The sequence below is a fragment of the Antechinus flavipes genome, chromosome 3 (genome assembly GCF_016432865.1).
Source record: "Antechinus flavipes isolate AdamAnt ecotype Samford, QLD, Australia chromosome 3, AdamAnt_v2, whole genome shotgun sequence".
Taxonomy (NCBI): Eukaryota; Metazoa; Chordata; class Mammalia; order Dasyuromorphia; family Dasyuridae; genus Antechinus; species Antechinus flavipes.
Window position 1 is genome coordinate 519305234 of NC_067400.1, and position 22723 is coordinate 519327956.

Sequence of the window (22723 nt, forward strand, 5' to 3'; positions counted from 1 at the left end):
GCCCCGTGCACATACGCACAGACTCACGCACAGACAGACACACAGACACGCGGACACGGCGCGCGCGCGCACACACACACACCCAGACCCAGACACACGCACACCCACGCACCCACGCATGCACGCTTCCTGCTTGCCGGCCTCGGGCGGCTCAGAGCCCGAGCCGAAGCTGGGTCTGTGGCGGGGCAGGGCCCCGGGTGCTGGGCGAGGGAGGGGAGCAGGCGGGGGCGGGGCAGGGACGGAGGCGGGGGCGGAGGAGGAAGCGGAGGAGGAGGAGAAGAAGAAGTAGGAGGAGGAGAGCGAGAACAGCGAGTGGCTCCTCCCGGTGCCCGCGCGGGGATTTTCCAGCCGTGGCTCTGACGCCGCCGCTACCGGGATCATGGGCGACCGAGGGACGCGGTGAGTGTGCCACGGCTGACGAGGGGGCCTGCGCTAGCCCAGAGTGGCACTGCGGGGAGTGCGGGGGCGTCGGGCCGGGCGGGGGCAACTGGGCAGCGGACGGGGAGGAGGCGCCCGGCCCTTCCTGGGGATTTCAGGATGCTGCCAGAGAGGAGCCTGGAGATCACCCCGGGCTCCGGCTGGGGCTCTGGGCAGTCTGGTCAGCTCCGTTACTGGTGGAATGGAATTGGGGGAGGGGGGCACACATTCCTACTCACACCTTCCGAACCATGCATTGATTATAACGCTCCCACACTCATTACACACTGACGTGCACACCGCATTCACGAGTATCCCACCCTGCTCCCCCACACTGGATCTCCGACTTCTCCCACATTTCTCCTATCCTCCGCTCAGATTCTGCCCGGGTTCTCCCCCTCCCCCAGACCTCCTTCCAGCATATGTAGCTCTTTCTGTACTGTGGTTTGTTGGCTAGATAATTAATTGGGTGGAAAGGTCCCATTCTGACTCAATTTCATCTTCTCCCTCCACTCCCTAGGAGGGAAGCCCCAAGCAAGTGGGTGTCGCAGAATGACAATCCCCGATGCACCCCCTTCCCCTTGCCGAGATTGCCAGTGTGTGTGGGGCTGGCAGCTTCCACTGCATCCTTCCAATCCCCCTTCTTCCTCGATGTCGCCGGGGGTGCCCTTTCCCTTTCTGGAGGCCCAGAAAAGGGCAGGGCTTGGGACTCAAAGGGGTAACTCGATGTGGGAGTGGGTGGGTCAGGCTTTCGTGACTGGACTTGCTGTCGGGAGAAAGATCTTGCTGTTAGTGGAATTCGAACTGGCCTAGAATCCTGGTCACTTACTACCTGTTTGACCTTGGACAAGACACCTGACATATGGTCTTCATACGTTAAATGAGAGGTTTCATTCCAGGTAATCTCCAAGGTCTCTTCCAGTTCAAAACATAATGGTTCTATTACCCATCCCCTTTCCCCTCCACAGAGACACTAGGGGAGATGTGGGGGGGATGGGAGGGGGATATTATTGATGGACATGGGTAGAAAGTCTGGAACTAGGCTGGGCTCTGAACTTTCCCCGTTCTGTACTGCCTTCTCTCCTTTTTCATAGGAATAATAGTCACATTTTAATGCTTTAATATTTCTAAAGTATTTTCTTGAAAACACACCTTTAAAGTAGCAGTAGTATTTTAGGATTTACAGCTGCCTTGCTCAATCCTGTCGTTTTATAGACCAGAACGGGGGTCAAGTGATTTATCTTTCATCTCAATAAAAGCAAATAAACAGACAAACCAAGGTCCACTCTATTGCCATCCATATTTTAAGATGAGAAATCTGAGGCCGAAAGAGTAAAAATGACTTTGTTTAAGGTCTGCGTTGTAGAGCTAGTGTTAGAGTGGATTTGCACCCAAGTTTCCTGTCTGCAAGCAGAGGGACTTTTCTAAGTATATTGTATTTCTTTGTTCCCCTTTATACACCTGACACCTACCTCTCTCTATGGTCTTTCAAAGGCCTTTTTCTTGACCTCAATCTCTTAAACCCTTATCTTCATAAGATCTCATTGGTCTTTCTCTTCTTATTCTCCCTTTTTTCTTCTCTTCAGTTCCTTCATCAAAACATTGCCCGAGTTCTTAGACTTTTCAGGGCCTTGTAATGGAAATTAGAGGTTGCATAGAGATAGGGGATTGTCCAGGGGCCAAAGATAGATGAGATCAGGTTCCTGCTCTTCACTGAACTCACAGTGACAATGGTAGGGGCCTGATATCTCAACAATGACTTGTAGCAGCAACTACAGTGGATCCTAAAATTCCAGGGTCCCTAAGACCCTATCAGGGGCTCCTTCAGGTCAAACTGATTTTCCTTATCACAATAAAACATTTTAATTTTAAATACCATAAATATTGATAGATATGACTCATAAATGAAAGCTCTTTGAGAAGGATCTTCAACAATCTTTATGAGTATAAAGAGGTCTTGAGACCAAAATATTTGAGAACTTTGGATATAAAGCTCCTTTGTGAGTATCTAATGTTTTTGTTATTAATCATTACTAATATTTATTTGTTGGTTATTAATAGTTAATTAGTTTGGATTGTTCTGGCATTGAGGAAAGAGTGCTGGTTTTGGAGTCAGGTAGATGTGAATTCAAATTCCAGTTATAACACTTATTGTGTGACCATGGGCAAGTTTCTTCCTATCTCTAAAATGTCTGAATTTTAATGTGCAAAAGGGAGATAATATCTATAGATAGGTGAACTGTGATGGTTAGGGCTGGCATTTTTTCAAGCACTTTGACTCTTATTGAAGGATTTTCTTAACCACTTTGGAAACAGGTAAGGAAAAGTTATTATTCCTATTTTACAGATGGGGAAAATAAAGCTCTAAGCAGGTGAAATAAGTTGCTCAGGATAACAGATAAGAGAGCAGGAGGATCTGTGTCTTCTGATTTCAAATCCTATGCTCTTTTTACCACTGTTGAACTGTAACCCAAAGGACTTTGCAGTTGACAAACATCCCTTTATCCATTAGCGCTCACATTTTTCTGGTATTTCTTGGCAGCAGGCAAGTTGGTATGGCATTGCATAATGTAAGCTTGCTATAGTTCTAAGAAGCACTATCCTTTTTGTGTTTTACTGGCTGTAGGATGGTAGGGTAATAGATTTAGAACCACAAGTGATCATTTCTAAGTTCTTCATTTACAGATAGGTAAATTGAGATCTGGAAAAATTGAGTAATATGATCTTGTTTATATGTTCTTTTAACAAGACAAGGATTTGAATTTAGGTCCTTTGACCCCCAAAGCCAGGATTTTCCATGCTTCCCACTTTGCCAAATCTGTTCTAGTCTTCCATTTTAGAGATGAAGAAACAGACTTGAAGAGGAAACATTATTAGCCCAATGTTTCTCAGCTAGGCAAAGACTAGAAGTGAGGGTTCCTGATTCCCTTGCCCAGGCTCCTCCCTCTGCATTGTGCTATCTCAGACCCTAGCATTCACCATTTCTGAAGTTATGATCTTTGGAATTGAGGAACTAGATTTTTAAAAATGTGGTCTAGTGGAAAGCACCTGTATTGGGAGCAAAGTTATCTGGGTTTTAGTCCTGGCTCTCTCAATGTTTGACTATATGACCTTCGAGAAGATATTTCCTCTGTCAGTCACTTAGTCAGGTAACAATTTATTAAAGGCCCACTATGTGCCTAGCATTGTGATGAGTTCTGAGGATGCCCAAAATAAGGGGGTGAAAAAAATCAGATAACCAATTCTTGCTCTTAAGGAGCTCACAGCTTAATGATGGAGACAACATACAAACAACCACATACAAGCAAGATAATCTGTATATATCTTTATTAGATATATTAGACATAATCATCTGAGGGAAGAGACTAAGATGAAGGAGGCCTGGGGAAGGTTTCTTGTAGAAGATGAGAAGTTAGCTGAATCTTGAAGAAAGCTGAGCAAGGAGAGAGTGGCAAGCCTGGCCAGCCTTTTAGCCTGTTTCCCTACTCAAATGAGTTACTGTTAGTTTCCTAGATAGACACCAAATCTGTTATAAGCCTGATGCTCTTTCTGCCAAGGAAAAGGCCAAAGGCCTTGGTGTTTGCTACTATTCAACTCAATTTAGTTCAGTTTTATTGAATTCACTAATCTTGTACCCAGCAATGTGCTAGGTGGTGGGGATAACAAGGAAAAAGACAAAAATGAAACAGTCCCTGCTAGGAGAAGACAGTATGTACACAGATAAATATAAAATATATGTATAATAATCATGGGAGGGGAGAGGCTGGGCTTAGCACTAAGAAGTGGGCCTTATGTGGGAAGGGTGCTGTGGACTGACTGGGCTTTGAAGGGAATTAGGGACTGCAGCTAGCCCATTGGTTAAAGTGCCAAACCTGGAGTCAGGAATACCCATCTTCCAGAGTTCAAATCTGGCCTCAGACACGTAGTAGCTGTGTAACTTTGAATAAGTCACTTTACCCTATTTCACTTAGTTTCCTCATCTTTTAAAATGGGCTGAACAGGGAAATGGCAAACCACCAGCCCTGGAGTCAGGAGAACCTGACTACAAATTTGATCTCAGATACTTACTAGCTATGTGATCCTGGGTAGTAGCTCAATTCTGATTGCCTCCCTCTAGCTTCCTTCAAAAAGGAACCCCTTGTTCTTGAAGTCACATGATTGAAACATCTTAATGACAATAAACAGGGACCACAAGAGGCAGAAGTGAGGAGAGAGAATACTCTAGGCAAGGGAATAATATGGACAGCCCAGGGGTGGGAGAATGCCATGTATGGGAAGCAAATAACCCCTTTCAGCAGAAATGTACACTATGTGATGATCATATCAACAACAATTAAGGTTAACAAGCATTTATTAAGTGCCTTCTTTGTGACAGATACTGTCCAAGGCACTGGAGATACAAAAAATCATATAAAACAAATCTTGCTTTCTGAGAGTTAACGGGGAAAACAACATACAAATAATGATGTATAAACAAGATATAGATAGGATCACTTAGAAATAATAAGAACTCAATCTAGAAAGAAAGGTTGAAGGATCTGAAATGTCAAGTGGTGGTTTTGTATTTTATCCCAGAGGCAAGAAGCCATGGGAGACACTTGAGAGAGTATGTTTAAACTTTTGCTTTTGGAATGTTGATTTGGCAGTGGTCAGGAAGTTATATAGAAAAGGGAATAGACAGTCAATAGGAACACCTGTCGAATGTCTTTCTGAAGTCAGGGAGGAGGTGATGAGGGCCTGAACTAGAGTAGCAGCTGTGTGAGTCCAGAGAACAGGACACATAGGAAAAATATTGAGAAGATGTGATTTGGCAGAGAGAGAGAGAGGGAGAGTTGATTGAGTTTTTGATAATAGAAAAGTTGACAGTGCCCTAGCAGAAGGGGGGAAGTTGGGGGTAGGGGAGAGTTTTGGGAGGAAAATGATCAGTTCTGTTTTGGACATAGTGAGGTAGGACATAGCAATGAGACATCTAGGTGGAAGATATACAGAAAGTAGCGGGTGATGTGGGATTAAAGTTCAGGAGAAAAATGAGGACCAGAACTGTGGTTCTGGACAGGTCAGTTGCATTGGGATGATCACTGAACCCAGGGGACCCTTAAGGTCACTAGAAAATAGGATATATATCGAGAGAAGAGGCCTTGGGAAAGTCATGTCTCTAAGAGGGGATTGTTATTCTTGCTAAATCTAAGAAGAGAATTGTGAATACAGAGATAGCTCATGTAGGGAGGAGGTACTTTCTAACTCGGGTACTTAGTTGACTCCTTCTATCAAGAGGTGTGAGGGGCTCAGAGTTACTAAAGAAAGATAGGGTGAACTGAGATTTGTTGACTAAGGAGAACTCAACACATATATCTGGGCCATATTTATAAAATTCCAGCAAACAAAAATCCTCTATTGCTTTATTGTGTTGTAATCATTTTTAGATTATTCAATTCAACTTGAATGTAATAAGTGCATACTGTATGCAAGGTACTGTGGTAGATACTAGAGACAAAGACAGAATATGAAATAGTCCTTGGTCCCAAGGAGCTTATATTCTATTGGAATCCTCTATTCTTTTGCTTTTCTCTTTCCCTCTTCTCTTCTTTCCCTCTTCTCTTTCTCTTCTTTCCCTTTTCTCTTCTTTTCTTCAATTCTCTCCCTTCCTCCCTCCCTCCTTCCTTCCTTCTTTCCTTTCTTTTTTTTTCCCCTTTCTTCCCTCCCTTCTTCCTTCCTTCTTAAAGATAATCTAAACCCATCTCCTCATTTTATAGAGGGAGGAAACTAAGGCTTATAAAGTGTGCATATCATTGGCAAGGGGTGCAGATTTGGTGTTTTCCAGCTGCTTTTTGCCCAACCTTGTTTTGGGTGCCAGAGAGGACAGAGATGATGACTATGCTCCATCACATCAAGGCCTAGTAGAAAAAGCCATGGCCTTAGAATCAGAAGGGTGTTTGTGACCTTGATACTCAGTTTCTTTTCCTCCTCCCCCATTTAATATTATTTTCTTTTTCCAATTACAAGTAAAGTTAATTTTCAACATTCATTTTTGTAAGATTTTGAGTTCTATGCTTTTCTCCCTCCATCTCTTCCCCCCCAATACCCAAGACAGCAAGCAATCTGATATGTTATACATGTACAATCATGTTAAATTTATTTACACATTAGTTATGTTGTGAAAGAAGAATCAGGACGAAAAGAGAAAAACTGAGAGAAAGAAAAAAATAACAACAAAAATCAAAATGAAAATAGTATGCTATGATCTGCATTTGGACTCTATAGTTCTCCCTCTGGATGTTGTCAGCATTTTTCATCATGAGTCTTCTGGAATTGTCTTGGATCATTGTGTTGCTGACGAGGGCTAATCTGTCATAGCTGATCATTGCATAATGTTGCTATTACTGTGTACAGTGTTCTCCTGGTTCTGCTCACTTTACTCAGCATCAGTTCATGTAGGAGACTTGGTTTCTTTCTCCCTGAAAAGTGGGTGATGACCCTTGGACTCCCTACCTTGCCTAGCTGTTATGAGTTCTTTGCACATCTCAGGTGTTGTGGGAATATAAGCTACTTTTATTGGAGAGGGCCATTTTATGGAGCACTTTCAAATTCACTTGCAGTGAACCTCGAGTCAGCTCATGGAGATCTTGAGGTAGGATAGTGATTAATCTCCCTATTTTATAGAAGGTGAAGCTGAGAAAGACCCCAATGAGGAGGAGTGACTTGTCCAGGTCAATACTTTGTTAGGGGCAGATTCAGTACTAAGGCCTAGATCTCTTAGGAGCCAGCAACTCTTTCCACTACACCCTAAGTTCTTAGATTTGCTCATGCTTTTCTCAAAACTTATGTTCTGGGACTGCCTGTAGTATATGTGTTGCCTTTGACCCATGGTTTCCCCAATCTTGGGAAGGAAAAATGACTTTGTTGTATGATGCATTGAATTACATTTAGGTTACAGGAGGAACTTCTGAGGCTTTTAGGATAAAGTGACCTAAGAAGATGTTGGGGAATTTCTTATAGAATAGGAAAGACATCGAAGACTGTCTGTGTGTCAGTAGCCCTGCCTGGAGAATAGATCAGTAAGGAGTGAAAGGGGGGCTTCAATGGTGGGGGTTTCTTCTGCTACTGATTTTGCTGACATCTTCTGGAGGATCTTCATTGCTAAAAGTTACTAGCCCAGGATGCAATGCTCCAGGAACCTTGGCTGCTGCTCTCTCCCTTGGCACTAGAATCCTGTGTGACCTGGCTTGGCCAGGATCATGGGGAAGTCCTGTGGTTTTGGCTGGAGCACATCCCAGGGATGGACAGTGTTGAAGCACAGAAGCAAAACTAATTTTGTCTGTCTCCACCTTGGGCCAACCAACTTTGGTGCATGACTCCCCACCTCTTCTGTGCTGAATTCTCTTTAGAGTGTTAGAGTTGGAAAGGATCTTCCACAGAGAATATTAGAGCTGGAAGGGACTTTAGAATACAAAATATTGTAGTTGGAAGAGAACTTAGATTAGAGAATGTCAGAGCTAGGAGAGACCTTAGGACACAATGTCAGAGGTGGAAGGGAACTTATAACACTGAATGTCAGGTGGGAGGGACCTTAGAACATAGAATGTTAGAACTGGGAGGGGCCTTAGAACCTAGAACTGAAAGAGATCATAGGACATAAAATGTCAGAGCTGGAAAGAATCTTGCAAGTTAGATTTTTCAACTTATTGGAACCTAGAATGTTCATAAAAGGAAAGTGATTGCATCAAGATCGCATAGTATGACAATGGCAAGATTCCTAAGTCGATTCTGTTCCCACTGCATCATATTTTCTCTCCTCCACTTATCAAACTTCTCCATCATTTTCTTTTTCTCCTGACCTTTGTCTTTCTGGGGTGCAAGCCTTGAGATGAGAGTCTCATCTCAAAGTCTCAGGTTCACAGTGCCACTTATCAAGCAGAGTATGTCCCCTAAGAGTACCTGGCTAGAGAAATTTAGGGGAGAAGACCCAAGTCAGTCACTTAGGAAGTGTTGAGTGGTGGTCTCCATTTAGTTCTGATATTCTAGGTTCTTCTGAGTGTCTAGCCATATATATGTTCAGCATTTTGGGAGACAGAAGAGAAGTCCAAGGTGTGGTCCCTGCTATTACTGTATCACCTTGTAGAAGGGACCTTGACAAGTTGGAACATGCTCAATTTGATGTGAAATAGTAATATCAGGTCAGCTTTCCATGAGCCTTTAAGCTTTACTAACCTGGTAATGTAGGTATATAAGTGTCATTATCTCCACTTTACAGAGAAGAGACCCAAAAGGTAAGAGGTGCAATCGGGATTGGATTGAATTTTTGGCTCTTCCCACTATACCAGCCTCCCCAGTAATGGAACTGGGGAAGTAATGCTCAGAGAATAGATTTTGGGGTGAGACATCTAGATAATGTCTTCAAGTCTTCGAAAGCCTGTCTTGGGGGAAAAGGAATAGAATTAGTTCACGGTGACACCAGAAAGAAAGACTATGACAAATTAAGGAATTTACAGGGAGTTAGATTAAAGTCAATAAAAGAAACAACTTCCTAACAATCAGAGTTTTCTCACATTACACTAGGCTGCCTTGTGTGAGTTCCCCATCATCAGAGAGATTCAAGCAAAGATTTCACACCATCTCACTAAGGGAGTTGTATGGAGTGGGACTAGATGACCCTGGAGATGTCTTCTAAGTTTGGGATTCTGAGATACTTTGGTTCTGAGATTCTCTGCTTCTCTGATCTGAAAGCTCTGTGACTCAGGGTTTGCAGATTCCATAGTTCTATTATCTAATTAGATTGTCTAGGTGGTGCAGGGGAGAGAACACCAGGTTTGGAGCCAGGGAGACTCATTTTCCCCAGTTCAAATTTGGTCTCAGACACTTAGAAACTGTGTGATCCTGGGCAAGTCACTTAATCCAATTTGCCTCACTTTCCTCCTCTGTAAAATTGAGCCATAGAAGGAAATCTAATAACTTTGCCAAAAAAACCCAAAAGGGGTTACAAAGAGTCAGACATGATTGCAAATGACTGAACAGCAACAGTAATCTAATTAGCTATGTGACACATCCACACATATCTTAAACAGTCAGAAAATGAGAAAACAGCTTATTTTCATAAGCAACTTTAGATATCAATAAAATGAAGTATTAAATCAGAGTGCAGGCGACTGAAAAATAAACAATAAATAAATATGAACACCTGTCAGTTAATAAACATTTATTAAGTGCTTACTATGTGCCAGGCACTATGCTAATACTGAATAAATTAACATCTTATAGGAGAGGCTGCATGACAATTCTTAGGTCAAATCATTTCACCCCTCTGAACCTGAGTTTTTTAATTCAGGGAAAATAATGACTGCAGTGTCTACTTCTGAGGATTGTAGTGAGACTCAAAGGGACTAATATGTAGAAATATATAGAAACTCCCTCAAAATATCAGCTATTAATGAGAGGCTAATTGTCTAAGTTTTTTTTCCCCCTGAGGCAATTGGGATTAAGTGACTTGTTCAGGGTCACACAGCTAGGAAGTATTAAATGTTTAAGGCTAGATTTGAACTCAGGTTCTACTGACTTCAAGACTGGTGCTCTATGCATTGTGCTACCTAGTTGCCCCAATTATCTAAGTTCTTTAGGAGCCCAGAGGAGGAGCTCAAATTGGTGAGGGATGAAATAGTCAATAGTCAGGCCTTCTGGAGGAGTCCCTGACTGGGGCTTAAAGGATAGACAGGATTTGTGTCAATAGGGAAAACAACATGGATTGAGTTCTTGAGATTGGGATGAGCTGCATGGGAAACTTTAGTGAGGAATGGGATAAAAAAGAATCATACAATAATTCAATTTGGGTATTGGAAGTGATCTTACTAATCATTTAGTCCAAAGCTCTTATTTTACAGATGAGGAAACTGAGTCTCAGATTGATTAAATTAACTTGTAAGGCTGAGTTTTCATTAGACTAGTGAGTAAGGATGCCAATTTTTTTTATACTACAGCTAATATAGTATGTATTAGTAAGTGAATTTTAGAAGAAGAATCTGAGTGTGAGTTTTGGGGGTCATGGGAAATAAGGATTGAAGAGGTCTATGATGGTCAGATGATGGAGAGTTGGCCAATCCCAGGGAACCCCTTTAACTTCCTTCAGGATCAAAGCAAGATATCTTCTTAGGGAAGAGATTAGGAGAAAATTTGGAACACAAAAACATTTTAATGAATGTTAAATAAGTCAGTGAGTCAAGGCAATTTCAATAGACTTGGGATGGAAAATGCCATCTGCAATCAGAGAGAGAACTGTGAAGGCTGAATATGGATTGAAGCATAGTATTTTCACTTGTTTGTTTATTTTTTTTCTTTCTCACATTTTTCCTCTTTTGGTCTGATTTTTCTTGTATAACATGACAAATATGTAAATATGTTTAAAAGAATTGCACATATTTAACATATATCAGATTACTTGCTGTCTTGGGGAAGGGGAGAGAGAAATGTGGAACATAAAATCTTACAAAAATGAATGCTGGAAACTATATGTACTTGGGAAAAAATCATTGAAAACTAAAAAAATGAATGTTTAAAATTATCTTTACATTCCAATTCTTCTTTTCCTTTTACTATTCCAATTTTTTTTTAATTGAAAAAAACACTATTAAAAAGATCAAAGCAAGAAGCATAAAGATTAGACATAAGAAAGAACTTCCAAATTCTAAGTGTTAGAAAATAGAAGAATGGTTTGGTAGTGACCTGGATTTTAAACCTCTTGAGGATGGGACTGTTTCTCCAACTCATTAGAATCATGAATTAGGCAGGCAGTAAGTGCGTAAGACTTGCTAGGTGAACCTGTAGTGTGTCAAGGAGCTATTCTTTTATCTTGTCCTGGATCGGGTAGGAGCATAACATTTAAGAGTGGATCTGGTAGAGTGGAAGATGCCCTGAATTTGGAATCAGAGAATGTGGATTTCAGTTCTAGTTGCACCACTTCTTTGCTTAACCTTAAACCCAATCATGCAACATTTTTTGGCTTCAGTTCTTTATCTATAAAATGAGAGGCTTGGACTAGAAGGTCTCTGAGGTTCTTTCCAGTCTCAAATCCCTGATCCTATGATTTAGAGTTGAAAAAGGTCTTAGAGGTTATTAAGTCCATCTATCACATCTTACATGAAGAGCTACAGAATTTTAAATGGCATATTCAAAGGTCTAGTCAAACCAGCCGGCTTTAATTAAGCACCTACTATGTGCTAGACACTGTTAGGTGCTGGAGATACTAAAAAAAAGGTTAAAAAAAACAAATAATGTTCCCACTCTCAAGGAGCTTACAACTTAATGGGCAAGCAACATGAAAACATCTATGTAAAGTCACTTAACCATTGCCTTGAGTTAATAAAAAAATAAATAAAAATAATAACAAAATAAATAAAAACAAATAAAAATAATAAAATAAAAACAAAAAACAGACAAACAAACAAAACCCAGAAAGAAAGAAAACAACTATGTAGAAATCAACTATAGACAGGATAATTGGAGATGATCCCTGAGAGAGAACTTTAAGAAAGGTTAAGGAGGATTAGAAAGGCTTTTGGCAGAAGGCAGGATTTGAGATTTAAGGAAGTTAGAGTCACAGCTGAGGAGGGGAGAGGGGCAGCCCTCAGTGAAGACCTCCTGAGTGAGGAGATATGATGTGCTGTTCAAAGAATATTGGGGAGACCAGTGTTATTGGATCACAGTATATATGTAGGGGAGGCAATTGTAAAAAGATTGGAAGGGTGTGGGGTAGGCTAGGCTATGAAGGATTTATAAAACAAAACAGAATTTTGTATTTGGTTCGGGATAGGGAGCCACTGGGGTTATTGAGTAGGTAAAGTCATATAGTCTAGAGTGGAATCCTCTTTCTTCAAATCCAATGTTCTTTCCTCTATCCTAACTTGCTCCAAATGAATTAAGATCACTCTATCAATGAATGGAGAGGCAAAAGGAAGAGGAACAATACATCGTTTCTGCCCTGGGGAACTTACAATTTAGGTCGAGGTAAGATACTCTGTCTTTGTCTCTTTTTCTCTCTCTCCCTCTTTTTTTCTTTCATTCCCCCTTTCCCCTTCCTTTTCCTCCATTTTCCTTCTCTCCTTGCCCCCCATCTCTGTCTCTCTCCCTCCTGCTTTCTGTCTTTTTTCCTTCCTCCTTTCCTCTTCCCTTTCCTCTCTGTTTTTCTTTTTTTCCTTCTTTCCTTCCTTCCTTCCTTCCCCCCCTCCCCTTCCCTTTCCTCCATTTCCTTCTCTCCCTCCTTTCCCCCTCTCTCTTTCTTTCCCTCTCTCTTCTTCCTTCCTTTTCCTTCTCCCTCTCAGTTTCTGTCTTTTTCTCCCCTCCTCTTTCACCACACACTCCCACAACCCATATTGCACAAGCAAGTCATCTCTGATCATAGACAATAAGCCAATGATGGAGACAATAAACATAGTAACTTTTCAGTTCTATATTGCTTTCAGAGCACTTTCTTCACAAAAATCCTGTGAGGTAGGGGATATACAAGCATTTTCATATCTTTTTAGATGAAGTATCTGATTTGCCCCAATCAGAGGGATAGAGGACTCTATATTTCCTCTATATTGTGTTGCCTTCTCTCAGGAACCTGCCGTGGTCACATCCCTCTACCCCCCATTGGCCAGTTCTTCAGCCTGGCATTACCTTGGCTCCATTTTCTTTCTCCAGACTTATTTTTCACTGTTTTTTCTTATATACCCTTCCATCTAAGCTAACTGGATAGCTTATTGTCTTTGAAATACCCTGGCCCTCTGAAATTTTCTTCTTGCCTTGGATGCCCTTTTTCTTTCTCTATTAAAATCTTGTAAGTCCCAACACCACCAAGGCTCCCTCCTCTAGGAAGCCTTTTCTGATTCCTAGAAGCTGGAAATGACCTTCCTTTCTCCCCTCAGAGTTCCCACAGCTGTCTGCCCTCTTAGGGCTCAGAATGCTGTGTACTTTGTTTTCAGGTGTATGGGCCTATTTCTGACTCCCCCTTCTAGTTATAATATAGTTTCTGCTCTCAGGAACTTCCTGCTAGACTGGGAGGCAGAAACTATATTATATCCTTACCCAGCACAGGGTCTTGCAATCAATCAGTTTATCATCTGGTATTTATTAAGTACTTACTATATGCCAGGTGCTGAGGATAAAAAAAGGATTAAAAAAAAGACAAACTAGAGCTGTCCCCTTTCTTTGAGGAGTTTACATTCTGTTAGGAGAAGCAACAGGTACATCTACAAAATAGATACAAGGTGATTTTTGAGGGGGAGCACTGACAGCTACAAAGAAAGGGAAAAGTTTTTGCTGAACTTTGAAGGAAATAGTGCATTCATTTAAACATTAGTCTTTGTGAGATTTTTGAGTTTTAATTTTTTTCTCCTTCCCCCCTTCCCAAGATACAGACAATCTGATATTGGTTATAACTGTATATTCATTTTACATATATCCATATTAATCTGAAAGAAAAGTCTGAACAAAAGGGGAAAAACTATGAGAGAATAAGCAAAGGTGAAACAGTATGCTTCATTCTGCATTCAGTCTCCTTTGTTCTGCATTCAGTTTCCTTCGCTCTGCTTTCAGTCTCCATAGTTCTTTCTGTAAATGTGAATGGCATTTTCCATCCCAAGTCTATTGGAATTATTTTGGATCACTGTATTGCGGAGAAGAGCTAAGTCTACCATAGCTGATCATCACACAATCTTGCTGTTACTGTGTATAATGTTTTCCTGGTTCTTCTCACTTCATTCAGCATCAATTCATGTAGATCTTTCCAGGCTGTTCTGAAATCAGTCCCTGGCTAGATTTCTCTCCTTACCTCCTCACCTTCATTTTCTGGCTTCCTTTAAGAACTAACTCCCATTCTACCTTCTTTACTACTCTTTTCTTGTTTCCCAGTCTCCACTGAGATTACCTGTATGTATGCTGTGTCTTACACATAACTGGATATTTACACGTTGTCTCCCCTCAATATAAGCTCCTTAAAGGTGGCAAATTCACCCCTCCTTTCTTTGAATTCCTAGGGCTTAGTGCTCTACCTGACATATAGGAAGTACTTCATGCATACTTGTTGACTGACTCACTGATTGAATTAGAGAGTGTTGAGATGAGGCAAGGAGAGCAATTAGGAGGCTATTTTATTTTAGACAAGAAGTAAGTAAACTTGTCTAGCGGCTGGATGAGTAGAGGGAATAAGGAGCATACAAGAGGTAATTTTACAGATGTTGCAGAAAGGCAAAGGGACTGGTCCAAAATGCAGGTGTTGGGTGTCAGAGAATTGCAGCTCAGGTTCTCTGATTTCAACCTCACATCCCAGCTGCCTCCCTAGGCTTCCTATCAGCGCCAAGGCAACATAACAGGTCACTCCAACTCAGCAACCAGTACTCAAACAAACAAGAATTGACCTTGTGGGGGTGGTTCATACCATATTTAGGAAACGGGAAAAGGCAGGGAGGCTTATCTCTCTCCTCTAGAGCATAGAAGTACAGGTGCTATATTATTTTACCCTGTTTCTAGCTCTTCATTTCCCTCTCTGTGTATTTCCATTTTTTATTCTTTCTTTTTTCTGTCTTGCTGTACGTTTGTTTCAGTCTCCATCTTCCTGCCTCCTTTCTCTCACAGAATCTCAGAGTTGGAAGGGACCTCGGCGACCATCCTGTCCAAGCCGTACTTGAACAAGAATCCTCCACGATGTCCCTGCCGAGTCACCCAAGCTTTCCTTGAAGACCTTTAATGAGAGAGGAGCCCCCCGCCTCTGAGGGAAGCCCGTTCCACTCTGGGAGGCTCTAATTGTTAGGAAGCTCTTTCTCCTAGCAGCTCAAACCCGTTACTTCATAATTCTTACCCATTGCTCCTATATCTGTCTTCTGGGTCCAAGCAGAACAAATCTAATCCTACATGGCAGCTTTTCAAGTTCTTGAAAACAGCTCTGCAGCTTCCTTGTAAGTCTGTTTTTTTTTCCTCTAGGCTTAATGTCCAGTTCCTTCAACTGATGATCCTTACTGTATAATCTTATGATCCTATCACCATCTTGGTCATCCTCCTTTGGATGCTATCCAGCTTATCAGTATCTCTCTGAAAAAGTGGCCCCTCACACAATACTCCAGATGTGGTCTGACCAGGGCAGAAGATAGCAGGTCTCTGACTTTTTTATTTCTGGAATTTGGGCTCGAGATCATATTGGCTCGGTGGCAGCCATGTCATACTGTGGGCTCTCTGTCACTGTTTTTTTTTTTTCTCTACATTTTTATCTTCATCTCCACTTCTTCATTTCTCTGACTCTAAATATTTTTCTGCCTTTCTACCTGGGTCTATTTCTTCTTTCTATTACTATCCCTCTCTTCCCCTTTCTCTCCTCTTTCCTTCTCTCCTACTCTCTTCCCTTCTATTTTCTTTCCTCTCTCCCCCTTCTCTCCGTTTTTCCTTATCTCTCCCTCTTTTCCCTATGTCTTCTCTCTCCTTTCCCCTCCCCCTTCTCTTCTTCTCTCCTTCTCCTTCTTTGTCTTTCTATCATTATCTGTTTCCCCCTTCTCTTCTGTCTCCTTTTCCCTCCCCTCTTCCTTCTTTTAGCCTTCATTCTCTTTCTCTCACTGTTTCTCTTTCCCCCATTCTCTCTCCTTTTTCCATCCCTTTTTCCTCCTTCCTCTATCCTTCTCTATCTTTCTGTTGCTGTTTTTCTTCTCTCCCTTTTCTCTCCTTTCTCCTCTCCTCTCTCCCTTCTTTTCTCTTTCCTTCTTTGTTTTTCTGTCACTGTCTGTTTTTCCCTCTCCTCCCTCTCCCTCATCTGGGTCAGGGCCAATATATAGATGATCTTTCATGAAAATCTGATCCCATCTTCAAAATTTAATGGTTTTTCCTCAGGTCCTAATAGCTCTGGGCATTCCCCTGTCCTCCCCTCCCCCACGTCAATCATCACCTCTTGGACAAAAAAGGGAGGAACTAGAGGATGAAGCTATCTCAGGTTGAGGATACCCCAAATCTTATTTTGTGGGCTCCCCAGTGCTCTAGTCTTGAACTGACCTATAAAAGGAGTCATAATGCACTCAGTAGAAATTGAGTCAGAAGTTCTCAAGAGCCTTCAAGCTGGAGAAGTCTGTAGAGAATAGAGAAAATTATACAGAATTTTAGTATTGAGATTACTCAAGGAAAACTTTATAGAAGAGATAGGATTTATGAGATCATAGGCTTTAGAGGTTAAAAAGTACCTTAGTAATCATCTAGTTCAAAGTGTTAATTTTATAGTTGTGAAAAGTAAGACCTAGAGAGAGAAATGGGTCAGTGTCAGAGCCAGGCTTTGACTTTGAACCCAGGCCTTCTGACCCCCAAGGAGGAGTGAGAAGTCAGGACTTCCTCAGTTAGGGTGCTGAGGACATTTCTGATTGTTTAGATAAGGAGCCTAAAGCCTTTAGAAGAAAATCCTGCTCTCTTTGCTTCCATTTTGAGGCTGTCTCCACTCTGGCTCACTCTCCCTTGGAGTGAGTTAGCTGGGAGTGGGACTGATGAGTTTCCTTCCCTGGAAACCTGTATGAAAAGGGAATTATCTGATAACAGCTTGAAGGTTATGTACTTAGGAAAAGAGGGAAGGGCTTGGAGTGACCTTCCAGGAGGCTTCTGGGCCTTGGGACCAAGGAATCTCTTCAGTTGTTGGGCGTCATATCCCAGCTGCATTTTTCTGAGAGAAGAGCCATGTGGGGACCCTTGATTTCTTTTCTCAGTTTGGCAGTTTTGAGACCTTTTTCTAATTAATTGGACTGCCATAAGGCTTCTGGGCTTGCTGTTTGCCTGGCTCTCATATTTGTAACCCTTTCTCTGACTTTGACCTTTTCTTTGGGGTAGGGAGGCAGGGTCCTATCTCGTCCTCGGACCAGGATCTTCCTGAAGACAAGAACTATGTATGGCTCCCCACTTAGGGATTTCCTGAAGGCAGGGCTGTGACCCCCTCCCCCACCTCCCATTAGCTAGGGGCTCTCTGAGGACAAGAGCCATGCTTCCAGTCCTTTTCCTCATTTTCTCAGGACAGAGCTTTGCCCATGTTTCTCTGGTTAGGGGTTACTGGACTTAAACACTTTCAAGATGAGAACAGTTGGACTCTGTTATTTCTACTCCCTCCTCCCCAGAAAGCGCTGCCTTGGGGTCATCTCCCAGGGAACAGCTGCCTTCTGTCCTCCTGGGTTTTTCTTACCCTCTGTCCTACTCCAGAGAAACTTTTTGTTCTTTTCCAGAGAACATTGGGTACCAGACAGATGGCCTCATGTGACTGGGTTTGAGGAAGGGGACCAGATCAGATGAATCCCTGGGTTCCCATTGGTACTTTTGTCAGTCAGGGCCAGGACCATGACACTAGGTTAGCCAGGAGCCCATCATATGGGCATCAGGTGTTAGAATCACCAGAAGGTCTAATGAAAATGACCTTAGAGATTATCTGTCTAGTCCAACTCTTCGTTGTTCAGAGGAAAAAACTGAAGCCTTGGGAGAAATGTTGTGATTTATTGAAGGCCACCCAAGCAGAGGAAGGATGGAGATTAGGTACCAGATGGTCTGCCTCCAAATTCAACTCCTTTTCTAACATACCACACTGCTTGTCCTTTGGAAGTGGCCTGAACCTAGGACACAAGACCCTAAGCTCAGTGTTCTCTCTCTGTATCACCAAGTTTCCTCTTCCCCTGCAACAAGCTTGTTGTGGCTCCAGAGACTCACTTACACAAAGATTGCATCTTGGACTTCATTCTCAAGGTTATGCAATGAGACAAAATGAATTAGCTTAAGGGGAAGAAGGGGAGAGAGGTTAGTGTTTGGCTTTCTTTGGAGAAAGGCGTGGGATCTGGGAAGAGGAGGAACAGAATCCTAGTTTCTTGTGACACATTATTGGACACTGCATGTGTGTGTACATACATGTACATATATGTGTATGTGAGAGCGTGAGCTCAACTGTATTTCTTTCAATGATGAATTTTTAAAAACAACATTATTTTGAAGATGGTCCATAGGCTTTGCTAGACTGCCACAAAGAATATTAAGAATCTGGGGCTAAATGAAAGCCGAAATGTGTTGTGTATATGTGTATGTATTCCCCTCTCCCCCCCAATCATCTGTTTGAACTTCTTATATTCTATTTAGCAGTCACTAAACTGCTTCTTTAGTTTCTTGTCTGAATTTGGGGTGGTTCATGAAACACTTCAGCTTTCTTTTAGCCTCTTGTGGCTGTCTAAACTTCTTCTCAAATAATTGTGTGTGTGTGTGTGTGTGTGTGTGTGTGTGTGTGTGTGTGTGTTTTTTAATTCATCATTGAAATGCTAAATTTCATTTACAGTTAAGTGAAAATATGATGCAATTTTGTCTTTGGATCTTCTGAAATCTCTCCCTAGACTCAATATTAAGAACCCTAGAGCCCTGGCTCTACAGTTGGGATGAGCTGAGGTCAAATATAGTCTCTGATATTTGTCAGCTATGTGACCCTGGGATAGACTGGACAAAATCCTGGGCAACCTGTCTCAGCTATTTCAACTGTAAAATAATGGCCCCTACCTCCCAAGGTTGTTGTGAGCCTCAAATCAGATAATATTGTAAAGAGCTTAACACAGTACCTAGCATATATAGACCCTACTCGATTGCTTCCTTCCTTCCTTCCTTCCTTCCATCTTTCCTTCCTTCTTTTTTTTCTCCTTTTCTTGCTCCTCCTATTCTTCCTCCTCCTCCTTCATCATTTCCCTTTTATTCTTCTTTCTCTTCCTCTTCTTCCTCCTCTTTTTTCTTCCCCTTTATTCCATTTTATGAGGAAAGGGTAATCATTAAGAGTTATCATTGGTTCATCAAAAACAAGACATATTAGAAAGCTTGCTTAATTTCTAGTTTTTTGTTTTTGCTTTTTTATTGCCACATTTACCAGATTACTAAATAGAAAGAGTGCTATATCCATAGAATATCTGCATTTCAATTTTCTCATATTATTTCTGTGGATCATATGTAGGCTGCTTAAGAGGTGGAGGGTTCAGGAACTAGATGAAGACACAAAGAATATTATCCTATATCATCCTGGAGGAAGAAGCTCTTTGAGTTTATGTTCTTCCATTTTTATCAGTGACTTGAATGAAAGCATAGATTGACATAATGATTAAATTTATAGATTACACTAATCTGGGAGATAACTAATATGATAAATGAGAGTCAAAGTACATATAGTCTAGAATGGTGGACAATGTCTTTATGACATTTAATAGGGATTAACATAAAGTTCAGTATTTTGGTATAAAAACATCAACTGGGAGGTGGGGTGGGATGTGTCTTGGGACAGTAGTCTGTGGAAAAGACAGGTTTTAGTACATTGAAAGGTCAATGTGAACCAATAGTGTTGCATGGTTGCCAAACAAACACATGAAATGTTATTATCCTGTTGTCCTCTGGCCCCAGCAGACCACTTTTAGGCTAGCTTGTTCGATTCTGGATACCTCATTTTAACAAGGACATTAGCAAACTAGTATATTCCAAGAAGGGAAGTGAAGATGGTGAAGGAACTGTAGCTCAATGTCATAAGATGATTGGTTGAAGGATCTGGGACTTTTTAATTTGAAGATTTAGAGGATGTGATTTCTGTCTTCTAGTATGTGATGAATTGTTTTTGTGGAAGAGACATTATTAATTTTGTGCTGTGTAAGCCTAAAGGGCAAAAGTAGCTGTGGGTGGAAGTTCCATGGAAAGAGATTGGAATTCCATTTATAGCAAAACTTGTAATAATTAGAGCTGCCTACAATGGAAATAGGGAGATAGGAATAATGAGTTCATTCATTTACCAATCTTTTATTTATCAATTACTATATACAAGGCACTGAGCTAGGTGCTGAGCATTCAGTGACAAAAAGTCAAGAAAATTAGATAAGTGATTAAAAACAAAGAAGAAAAAAGAGAAAGAGAGAGAAAGGGAGAGGGGGAGGGAGGGAGGATGGGGGAAGAAGGAAAGGAGGGAGACAGAGAGAGAAAAGAGAGAGACTGAGACAGAAACAGAGAGAGGTGGGGAAATGGAATGGGGTGGGAGAGACATAAAAGGGAGGAGAGACAGAGATAGAGACAGAAACAGATTCAGAGACAGAAAGATAGAGGATGGGGATCCAGCACTAATGATTAATCTGGCATAGGAGGTAGCTCCTAGGTTGTGCTTTGAAGGGATTTGGGGCATCCATAAATCAGAGAAGAGGTTGCATTTTGGCCAATGGTAAATCTTTTGTGCAAAGTCTCAAGGTAGAGATGGAATGCCCTTCTCTGTAATTTGTTGGGAATATTATAAAAGAAAACAGGCTTTGGGCAGTGTTTGAATTAGGTGGCCTCCAAGATGCTATCATTTTCTAATTTTATGATCATTTCTTTAATTTTATTCTCTGTGTCATTGCTTTCTGTAGGCTAAAGTTTCTGTCTTTCTAACCCAGAATGCTGAAATTCTTACCAGCAAGCCAGTCCAAAGCCAAAAGTTGAAAGAATTCTGGAGACTTGCTCTTGTTTGAATCCCAGGTCTTCCACTTACTGGCTGAGGGATGTTGGCAAATCACTCCCTTGTATGGGCTTCATTTTCCTTCCCTGTAAAACCAAGGGGCAGGGGTCTATGCCTTCCAATTTCCCTTTCAGTTCTAAGTTTCTGTGACCCTGGGGGCCTCGTATGAGAGGCTCTAAAAAGCAAGAACTAGCTAAGCCTGGGCATAATCAGCTAATTAGACAACCCAATAATTAGGCCACCCAGTGGGCATGAGAAGGAGACATGGAGATGAAGGAGCATAAAAGAAGGAGCAGAGAATGGGAATTAGAGACAGATGGAAGCAGGACCAGGAGAGAAGACAAGGAGCAGAGAGCATGGAGGGGCAACCATAAAGTGGGCCAGACAAGGAAATGTGATAGAAGGAAAACCAATGAGCTTGAAGTCAGATCTGGGTTCTAGTGCCAGCAGTGCTCTTGTTCTCTGACCTTGGAAAAGTAGTTCACTTTCTCTGAATTTGTTTCCTTCTCTCTAATATGAGGGAATCAAGTTAGATGGAAGGTCTCTCCCAGATCTGACGTACTTGGACTGAAGGAATGAGGAAATGAGGGAGAGGTTGGGGGCCAGGGGTAGGGTCAAATGGTGAGGAGGAAGAAAGGTTGTAGGGGGGCTGGGCAGGGCTAGCCAGGCTCCCAACATTGCTAGCTTGAGGAAGGTGTGGGAGGGCTGGGTTTCAGTTAAAACTAATCTGGCTGGAGTTTTGCATTCCTAAATCCAAAGGTTATTCAGAGGTGAAGATAACAGGCATGAATGTCCCACTGGATTTCCCAAATATTCAAGACTTTAGAACTGAGGGTTCCTTGAACTAGAAAAGGAACAATGCTCCATCTTTCATCCCCCTCTATGTTTATGTGACTTACAGAATGGCAGCACTGGAAGGGCCCTTAGAAGAACCGAGAGGAACCTCAGAACAGAGAATGCCAAAGCTAGAAAGGACCTTAGAACATGGAACAGAGAACATTAGGGCTAGCAAAGATGATTGCTAGAATCCCTGATTTCCTTCAAATGGACAGGACAGTGGTGCAGTGAGTGGACAGAATACTGGGAATCAGGAAGACTCAAATTCAGGAATTCAAATCTGACCTCAGACACTTAAATAGCTGTGAAATAACCCAGGCAATAAAATTCGAGACAGCCGCAATGAGGTAGATTTAGGATTTATTTCCTCCCCCGAGTTCCGGACGGAGTTCTAATTGAAATCCGTGCCCTCACAACCCTAGGGATAGCTTTTATATACGTTTTTCTTTGTTCGGCTATTATTACATTGGAATCTGTGATTAGCATTATTACATTGGAATCTGTGATTAGCATTTTACTACAGGGTGGGAGTAGGTATTCTGTTGCATAAATAGACCACCCACCTGGAACAGATAACCTTAAGGGCATCGTTGACCCGGTCTTTTGAAATACAAAAGAGATCCCCAATCTAACTAAGCAAACTTTCTTCTGCTGGCCCGAGGCGGAAAGGAGAGATTTGTCCATTTCAGCTGTGTGCCCCTAGGTAAGTCATTTTACCTATTTGCCTCAGTTTCCTCATCTGTAAAATAAGCTAGAGAAGGAAATGGCAAACAATCCATTATTTTTGCTAAAAAACAAAACAAAACAAAACACACAAAAAAAAAAACCCGAATGACATCACGGAGAGTGGAACTCGACTGAAACAACTGCACAGCCATAATTCCCCTCAATGTACAGCTCAAACTCGGCCCAGTGGATGAGACTTCTTTTGATTTTCATCACCTTTCTATTCCAGCTCCTAGTGTCTGCTCCCCACAAATACCTCATTTTACAGAACAAAAAGTTGCTGGA

General features: G+C 41.8%; 1 protein-coding gene across 8 annotated transcripts in view; it reads left to right on the forward strand.

Annotated features, from left to right (window-relative positions):
• Window positions 1-284: 284 nt before the first annotated feature.
• ARRB1 (arrestin beta 1) overlaps window positions 285-22723 on the forward strand; it is a 179496-nt gene continuing 157057 nt past the window's right edge. For 6 of the 8 annotated variants that reach the window (XM_051987096.1, XM_051987102.1, XM_051987100.1 and 3 more), the window contains exons 1-2: window positions 285-399; window positions 15019-15338. In XM_051987096.1, the coding sequence (XP_051843056.1) occupies window positions 15295-15338 (44 nt within the window). In that variant the 5' untranslated portion in view covers window positions 285-399; window positions 15019-15294. The remainder of the gene's footprint in view (window positions 400-15018; window positions 15339-22723) is intronic. The other 2 variants (XM_051987095.1, XM_051987099.1) reach the window with 2 other exon arrangements.